The sequence below is a fragment of the Psammomys obesus genome, unplaced genomic scaffold (genome assembly GCF_907164565.1).
Source record: "Psammomys obesus unplaced genomic scaffold, mPsaObe1.curated_primary_1811, whole genome shotgun sequence".
NCBI lineage: Eukaryota > Metazoa > Chordata > Mammalia > Rodentia > Muridae > Psammomys > Psammomys obesus.
The window spans coordinates 8,721,893-8,730,216 of NW_026591918.1; the positions used below are offsets into that span (position 1 = coordinate 8,721,893).

The 8,324-nt window shown below is 53.6% G+C and overlaps 1 protein-coding gene across 2 annotated transcripts in view; it reads right to left on the minus strand.

Moving 5' to 3' along the window:
- Stab1 (stabilin 1) overlaps positions 1–8,324 on the minus strand; it is a 28,452-nt gene that overhangs the window by 10,816 nt on the left and 9,312 nt on the right. For both annotated transcript variants that reach the window (XM_055612349.1, XM_055612348.1), the window contains exons 18-34: positions 8,092–8,250; positions 7,563–7,625; positions 7,268–7,363; positions 6,808–6,894; positions 5,621–5,732; positions 4,825–5,011; positions 4,646–4,739; positions 4,372–4,530; positions 2,549–2,644; positions 1,813–1,908; positions 1,635–1,682; positions 1,401–1,531; positions 1,113–1,224; positions 725–802; positions 549–647; positions 353–451; positions 94–225 (exon numbers count right to left, since the gene is read on the minus strand). In XM_055612349.1, coding sequence (XP_055468324.1) covers positions 94–225; positions 353–451; positions 549–647; positions 725–802; positions 1,113–1,224; positions 1,401–1,531; positions 1,635–1,682; positions 1,813–1,908; positions 2,549–2,644; positions 4,372–4,530; positions 4,646–4,739; positions 4,825–5,011; positions 5,621–5,732; positions 6,808–6,894; positions 7,268–7,363; positions 7,563–7,625; positions 8,092–8,250 — 1,848 coding nt within the window. The remainder of the gene's footprint in view (positions 1–93; positions 226–352; positions 452–548; positions 648–724; positions 803–1,112; positions 1,225–1,400; positions 1,532–1,634; positions 1,683–1,812; positions 1,909–2,548; positions 2,645–4,371; positions 4,531–4,645; positions 4,740–4,824; positions 5,012–5,620; positions 5,733–6,807; positions 6,895–7,267; positions 7,364–7,562; positions 7,626–8,091; positions 8,251–8,324) is intronic.

Consider the following 8,324-nt stretch of genomic DNA (forward strand, 5'->3'; position numbering starts at 1 on the left):
AGCGGAGTCTGGGGTCTCCTAGGTGGGGAAGCTTCAAGGGGAAGTCCCAAACAGAGTCCCTGGGAAGGGTCTTCTACTCCCTACACCTCAGACCTGGCCACTGTGATTGTAGAAGACCAGCCAGTGGGCGGAGCCCAGGAGGGAGTTACGGTGTCCCCCTTTCCGCAAGACCTCCACAGAGAGTGCCTCTCCAAGGATCACGTGATGTCGCACTGTGTCTATGTCCTGCCAGGGAGGAATCAGTTCAGGCTTTCCATGGCTCCTGAGTGGCCTGGGTACCATGCCATCCTCCCTATGTTCCCCTGCCTTGGCATAGGAGGCTCCTCTTCCCCATCCCATCCCCAGGCCTCACCAGGATACTGTTGTTGCCCTGGGTCTCCAGAGAGTGGTTTGTGGGTACAAAGATGGTGTAGGCTTTGGCAGCCTCAATTTGGGCCACCAGTTTGTGGTACTAGGGGTAGAGACAGGGAGCAAGGTAAGCACGGCAGCCCTCAGCCCTGATGCAGGAAACCAGTCAGCCCCCTGCAGCCTCCTGGAACACTAGTTACCTTTAGCTGCTCCCGGAAGAGGTGGAAGGCAGGCACCTTATCTAGTTGCTGCAGCAAACCTGGCCCAGTCTGCACATCACTTCTCGAAGGCAACAAGACCTGAGGAGAGCAAGAGAGTCTGTCAATCCATCGTTACTGGCCTAGGAGATTCCCCGCCCTCCTTTCTCCTGCCGTACCTGGCTGATAATATGTAGGATGCCATTGGTGGCAAGGAGGTCAGGGACATCCACGCTGGAATTGTGTACCCAGACTTTCTGTAAGGCAGCAGGCAGCACTCAGGCCAGCTGGGCACCGATACATGTGTGGAAGAGGCCCCGCCTGGCTCACGGCCTCAGGCTCTACCAGGAAGATGCATAGACCCTCACCAGTACCCACATGACAGGGGCAGAGTTACATGCGCAGATTCTAGTGAGACAACTATGTGTCCTATGCAAAGTCTCAGAATCAGTCCTGGCAGGGCCAAGGGACCCCAAGCTTGTTTCCTGGGAGCCCTAGTCTTGAGGCAGTTACAGCTGTGGGACCACTTCAGCTCCAGAGTCCACATGCCCAGAGTTCACCTCTTACCCCACTAATGTTGTGTATCTGCCAGCGTGTTATGGGGCTCAGTGTGGCTACTTGTTGTCCACTTAGCCGGGCTAGCTCCTCCTCCGAGAAGGCACCCTGGAGAAAATGGGCCCTAAAAGGAACAGATGGAGGGACACTGGACCATGTTAGTGTGGCCTGGGCCTTCACCCTGGGCTCTCCCTGCTTTAATGAAGACATGGTAAACAAAGAACCAGATTCTCAATCTTGTCTGAAAAGATCCAAGGTCTCACCCGGAATCCCCTCCCTGGCCTTTCCCAGCTGTCCCACCTGACCAGTTCTGACAGCATCTTTGGCTGCAGCCAAAAGGCCTGGTCCTCGAGGCTCAGCCTACGGATGGCAGATTCAGAAGGCACCAGGGCTGTGACGTTGCTGTTAGCAGGGAGAGTGATGCTTGAATTCTGCATACAGTGAGTGAGGGCAGGGAGATAAAGGTGGGCATTTCTGTAGCCAGGAAGGCCTTGCAGACATGGACCCAACCCTAGCATTCTGCCCTGGCCCTACCTTGAACCATTGGAAGAAGGCAGAGAAGTGGGCATTTGCCTCCAGTTCCTAAGGGGCAGGAAAATGCTGAGGTCATACACCTAAGGACAAATTCAAGTCCCCAAGCACCCACCTCCCCACAGGCACATGGTGAGACAACACAGGCATAGGGAAAAGAACAAATCTGTGCACCATTCACCTGGAGAATGTCTCCATAGCAACTGAAGCCATCACCACCAAAATGTGGGGGGCACGTGCAAACACGCTGGCCTCCCCCCACTGCCTGGCAGGTAGCCTGGTAGAGGGAAGGAACAGACAGACAGACAGACAGAATTGCAGCCCTCCATTCTTCATCCAAATAATAAGCTGGATACCGGCTGTTCTCATCTTCCTCTCCCTCCACGTCACCCACCCCCTGCCCTCTGCCTGTGCAGCCATTAAGTCCTCCTAGTCCCCTCTCCAGAGCCCGGTTAGTAGGCTGTTCCCCAGGACCACAGAGCCCTGGACATGGGTATCATCTCACCAGTCATAACAAGGGACTTGGGGATCCAGTGTTAAAGAGCAACATAGATAGCTCTGACTTAGAGGAGCTGAGCTTTTAAAGGCAGGAGGGGCAAGGCTTGAGGAGTGGCTGTGAAAGGTAGAGATGCTGGAGGGTAGGAGAGCAGAGGAAAGTCAAGGGTCAGCAAGGAGCTTAGAAAGGCCGGAGAAACAAAGATGGGGTGTGGTGGGAGAATGAGTGGGGCTGGGCAGGCTGGGCTGGCTCTTGGAGAGCCTATGGCCTTAGTAACACAGCACAAAGCTTTATCCTGTGACAGTGAAGGAGTGGTGACTTTAGGAAGATACTGGTGCTAAGGATAGGCATGGATGCCCAGGTGCAGCAGACCCTTCCCAGAGAGCCTTCCCAAGAGCTTGGAGCCCTTGTCCCCTCTTACCAGGCCATGGCAGCCGCCATTGCCTACCCGACAGGGGTCAATGGGGCTGCATTCGTAGCCATCTCCAGCGAAGCCCAGCTTACAAGTGCATCGGCTCTGGGGAGGCCAGGGAACAGAGAGTCTCATCTCACCACAGAACCCTATCTCTTCCTCTGCTCCCCAGCAGACTTGCTCATACTCCAGAAGAGCTCTTGGAGATCTTGCCCTTGGAGATCTGTGCTCTGGAGCCCCAAGGGGAGCCCATCTCTCAAGGGAAGGCTGATCAAGAGGTGACACTATCTGGAGGCATCTGTGGAGACTTGGCACCGCCCTGTCCTCAGAACCATGTCAAGGCCATTTGCTTGAAGTCAGTGGCTTGTGGCAAGTGGGTTGCCCAAGGCCAGGCCCAGGAAGCGCACTGGGATTCCACTGCCTCCCCTGTGACCCAGTCAACTGTTCTGGCCGTTTCCTCTAATGGACGTACATTTGGGCTTGTCTACGCTACAAATAAGTGCAGGTGAGACCCCTCGCCTCCAGATCTGAAGTTCTCTGGGAGTACCCAGACCTGTGTATTCAAAGCCTCAGTTCTGATTTTTCTTTCCATCTCTTTCTCCTTTCTCCCTTTTGCAGGGTCTTGCTACATAGCCCAGCATGATCTTGAAGGTGAGGTTCACACACACACACACACACACACACCGCTTCTGCCTGCTGCGTGTTCTGCAGCTCCTGGGGAGTTCTAAGTTTCAAGGCTCTGGATGGAACTCGGCGCTCTAGCCCTTGTGCCAATCTGACGCGGAAGCCACCAGAAAATTGAGAGGACGGGGCTGTGAAGAGGCTGACTCAGAACCGGCCAAGCCCAGCCTCCTGCTGGTCCATTAGATGTTCTTTTTAAAAATATTTATTTACGTAAAATTATTCTGTGTATGGGTGTCTTGCCAACATGTATGTGTGTACATCATGTTTATACCTGGTGCCCATGGAGGCCAAAAAGGGCACAGAATCCCCAGGGACTAGAGTTACAGATGGTTGTGAGCTGCCATGCTGGTTTTGGGAATCAAACCTGGGTTCTTAGTAAGAGTGGCCACTGAGCCATCCATCTCTCCAGCCCTAATTTATTTACTCTTAATTTTTATATATGGACGTTTTGCCCGCATTATATCTGTGTACTACATGCATACAGCGCCTGCAGCGGTCAGGAGAAGGCATCAGATCCCAGGGAACTGGAGTCGTTAGCTGCCAGATGGGTGCTAGGAACCTAACCCAGATCCTATGCACGAACTTTGAGTGCTCATCACCACTGAGCCATCTCTCCAGCCCCGCCTTAGATCCTGGTTTGGTTTGCTTTGCTTTGCTTTGCTTTGCTTTGCTTTGCTTTGCTTTGAGACAGGGTCTCTATTTTGTAGCTCCGTGTTGTTCTGGAACTCGTTATGTAGAAGAGGCTGGCCTCAAACCCACAGAGATCATCTGCCTCTGCCTCTGAGTGCTGGGATTAAAAGCATGTTCCTGGCCCATGTTAGAATTCCTTAAACATTTGCCAGAAGTTAGGTTCATGAGCCCCAAAATGCTTGATCCGGAGGCTCTGGGTGCTAAGATCGCATAACAGGTATGTAAGACTAGAGCATGAAATCCCAGAGATGGCTTTCTGTGAATCTACGGACTTGGGGCCTCCGGAGGCAGGGTCGCCTCCTTGCTCAGGGGAGACACTAGACTGTGCTAGAACAGGAGCTTGGTCACACATAGGGGACCCGGTGAGCACACTAGTGACCAGCGCCAAGGGACATGACTCCATCTGCATCTGTGGGCTCAGACTTTTTCTGGGGGGGGGCGGGGAGAATGTGCCTCACCTGTCCAGGGCCCACATAGCTGCAGAGGGCATCAGCATGGCAACCACCCCGAGTGTCCAGCCCACACTCGTCGATGGCCACACAGACACGGCCATCTCCGCTCCAGCCTTTGTGGCAAATGCACTGGTGACTGCCTAGGTCCCCGCTGACACACTCGGCCTGCGTGGGTCATGAACACGTGACTCAGGGCTGCAGGGCCGTGGCTGAGGGTTAAGGAGCCCCAGCCTGCCTCTGGGGCAGTGAAAGGGTAAGGGGAGGGGGGAGGGGAACTAACGTTCTCTGAGCAGCCACCCCGGTCTGGGCGTGAGCAGGGATTGCTGCGTTTACAGTTGACGCCATCACCTTCAAAACCATCACGGCAGACACACCTGGGGGAGCGGAGAAAAGCCGGCGAGTGAGCACACTGACGTGTACTTACCGACGGGGCACAAAGGAAGCCAGCGTCCTCCTTACCTGGCAGCGCCCTCCTGACTAATGCACTGAGCATTCGCGTGGCAGAGCTTCGCCAGCTCTGAGGACCCACATTCTCCTGTGGACTCATTGCAGAAGCGGCCTCGGAAGCCAGGGGCACATGTGCCTTGCTGGCACACCCCTCCGCTGCCGGGACGGTTGTCACAAAGACCATGCACACAGCCACAGTCTGTAGAAAAGAGATGGGACTAGAGAAGCTGGACAGGAAGCAGGGCTTGTTGGGAGCCAGGATTGTTGCGAAGTAGGGATTGAGGCTGGGAACGGAGTGGTTCTAAGACTTTATGTTACTTGATCATGTCTTAGGGTCCTTAAATCATAGAGCCTTTCAAACTCAATGAGCAGGCAAGTAAACTATGAGGAAAGCCCTCTTGTACTTGGTTGTTGTTTAGTTGCTTTTGTTTTGAGACAGGGTTTTCTCTGGATGTCTGGAACTCACTCTGTAAACCAGACTGGACTGAAACCCACAGAGATCTACTTGCCTCTGCCTCCCAAGTGCTGAGATTAAAGGCACGCACCACCACACCCAATGTCCTAGCCACCTTTTTTTTTTTTTTTAAGATTTATTATTTGTACAGTTTTCTGCCTGCATGTACACCTGTTCGCCAGAAGAGGGCACCAGATGTCATTATAGATGGTTGTGGTTGCTGAGACTTGAACTCAGGAACTCTGAAAGAGCAGCCAGTGGTGGCAACCTCAGAGCCATCTCTCCAGCCCCCTAGCCACCTTCTTAAACTAAAGTTTCTTCTCCCTGGGAGGTGGTCTGGCCAAGATCACTCACCCTCCTGGCACCGCTCTCCATGTTTGTTTGGGTTGGAGCAGATATGGCACGCGATACCCTTGTAGTCTGGAAAGCAGAGGCAGGTCCCATTGCCCTGGATCCCATCGCTGCACTGGAGGGTGGCAGGTGCAGGACCAGTCATGTGTGTGGTCACACAGCCTCGCTCTCCCCCCCCCCCCCCCAGCAGGCTCTGAGTTCCTGTTCCCCCTGAGACTTCACCCTGGAGTGACCTTCAAAATCAGGTGCGCTGCCAGAGTAGCCACTGGGAGGCTCATGACCCTATAGAGTTTTTTGAACATTAACTCCTGTATTCTTCTACAGCAGGCACTAAGGGGCACTGATGTCCTAAGGTGGCAAAAACAGAATGCTAAAGAAAAACAGAATACTGCCAGAACCCTGCCCCTACCCCAGCACTGGGCAGTCAGGCCCAAAAGACTCTTGAAAAATAGATGTAGAAATCTATCAAAACAATTACTTCTTTTCTTAAAAAAAAAAAAAGTTTTAGGGCCAGGCATAGTGACATATGCCTTTAATTCCAGCACTTGGGAGACAGAGGCAGGTTAATCTGTGTGGGTTTCAGGCCAATCTGGTCTACACAGCGAGCTCCAGGACTGTCGGGATTGTATAGAGAGACCTTGTCTCAGAAAAATAAAAATAAAAAAAATTAATGTGTTTATTTTCATTTTACGTGCATTGGTGGTTTGCTCGGATGTATGTCTGTGTGAGGGTGTCGGATCCTCAGGAGCTGGAGCTGCAGACCATTATGAGCGGCTATGTGGTTGCTGGGATTGGACTCAGGTCCTTTGGAAGAACAACCAGTTTTTCTTAACTGCTGAGCCATCTCTCTAGCCCCCCAAAATAAATTTTTTTAGTGTGTTTGTATGTGTGTCTGTGTGGGTATATGCACTTGAATGCAGAGGCCCAGCGAGGCCGGACTTACAGGTAGTTGTGAGCTGCCTAACACGGGTGCTGGGAGACAAACTCAGACCCTCTGCAGGAGCAGCCTGTGCTCTGAGCCACTGAGCCGTCTCTCCAGACCCAGATGTAATAACCTCTAAGAAACAGTTTGGTCCAACATCACTTCCTTAGAAGTGGGAAAGCTGAGGCAAGAGAGGTAGGCCTGGTTCTGACGCTGCGGCTGAGGGAGCTGTCAGCCTTCCTTACACCTAGCAGGGGTGGGGACTCACGTTGCCCTTGCCGTAGCAGGGGTTGGAGAAGCCCCCTGGACACTGGGTGCAGTCAGGCCCAAAAAATCCTTTGCAGCAGCCGCGTATCTGTGAGAGACAGAGCATACCTGAACACCCAGGCCATGCCAGCCCCCACCTTTGATTCTTCTGCTTCCTGATCGTCTCTAGAGCACAGAAATGGGCATTGACCGCCAACCTCTCCCCTCCCCCCCCATCTCTTTAACCGTTAGTATGTGGGACAGAGCTAGGACTTGTAGTTCAGTGGCAAGTGCTGTCTAGGATAGGCAAGGCCTTGGATTCTATTCCTAACACTACCACAGAAACAAACAAACAAAAAACCATTCCAAACAAACAAAACCAAAAGAAATGCCTGGGAAAGGTAACCGCCTCAACCCAACTTGGGAACCCCAAAGAGGAAGTGCCCAAGGTTGTCGGGGATCACGCGTCTGCCCAGGCTTACTGTGGTGGTCTGGTTGCAGTAGTGGGCACAGCCTTTCTTCACCACATTGAGCCCAGTTGGGTCATGGGTATAAACGCAGTCCTTGGGGGAGAGATCCTAAGGTATACCATATAAGGCCAGTCAGCAGAGTGGGTGCAGGGCTAGTCTTTGCCAGGCAGCCCTGGTCCAATTCTCCCATCCTGAGCCTCCAGATACGGTCCAGACTCCCCCCCCGACTCCCCCACAGTAACCTGGGCATGATGGGGATTCTGGCAAAAAGGGATCCATCCCTGAGGGTCAGATTAGGGGTGCTCACCAGTTTCATAGTGTTTGGGGGGCATTTACTGGCATTCAAGGACTGGCAATCGCCACAAGAACCCTAGGAAGAACAGAGCAGGGCAAGAAGGGGGAGAGAGGATCAGGGACATTAAACAACCCCAAAATGGTAACACAGAGCAAAGATCTGAGGGAGGAGAAGGAGCCAACTGTAGAGAGGCCAGGAAAGGTGTCACAAGGAGATAGAGCCTGTAAAAGGCAGATGGGCTTCCAGGCTCCCCTCATGCAGGGGCAGGTGAGTTATCACCACAGCAGGTTCTGAGGGAACGAGCCCGGGACCCTCTTTCAGCGCGGTCTCTTCACCTATGCCCAACTGCCCTGTGCCAGAAGGCGCTCCCTCAGTGAGAGCTGAGCCACCGCTAGGGCACCACACTTTCAGAACGGTGAGCCAAAACAAGCCTCTTTCTCTGTATTACTCCGTGGCAGCAACCAGGGGTGCTGTCACCGGCTCATGCTCTAGGGTGGGGCTCTGGGTATGGGGCGAAGCCTGGGTTCTGTGCAGGGCTCACCACCACAGTCCTGTGCTGCTCTTCGTCGCAGTGCTTGGGGAGGATGGGCAGGATGGTGGGGGGCAGCAGGATGCCTTCCAGCATGTGGATCACACCGTTGGCAGCCAGCACATCCACTCTCCGCAAGGGGACACCATCAGGCCCGAGCAGGATGCGTCCCTGTGACACAGATCCCGTGTGCTGTCTCTAGCCCAGCTGGCCTCAGAAGGCCCTGGCGGTTCTGTTTATGGCTG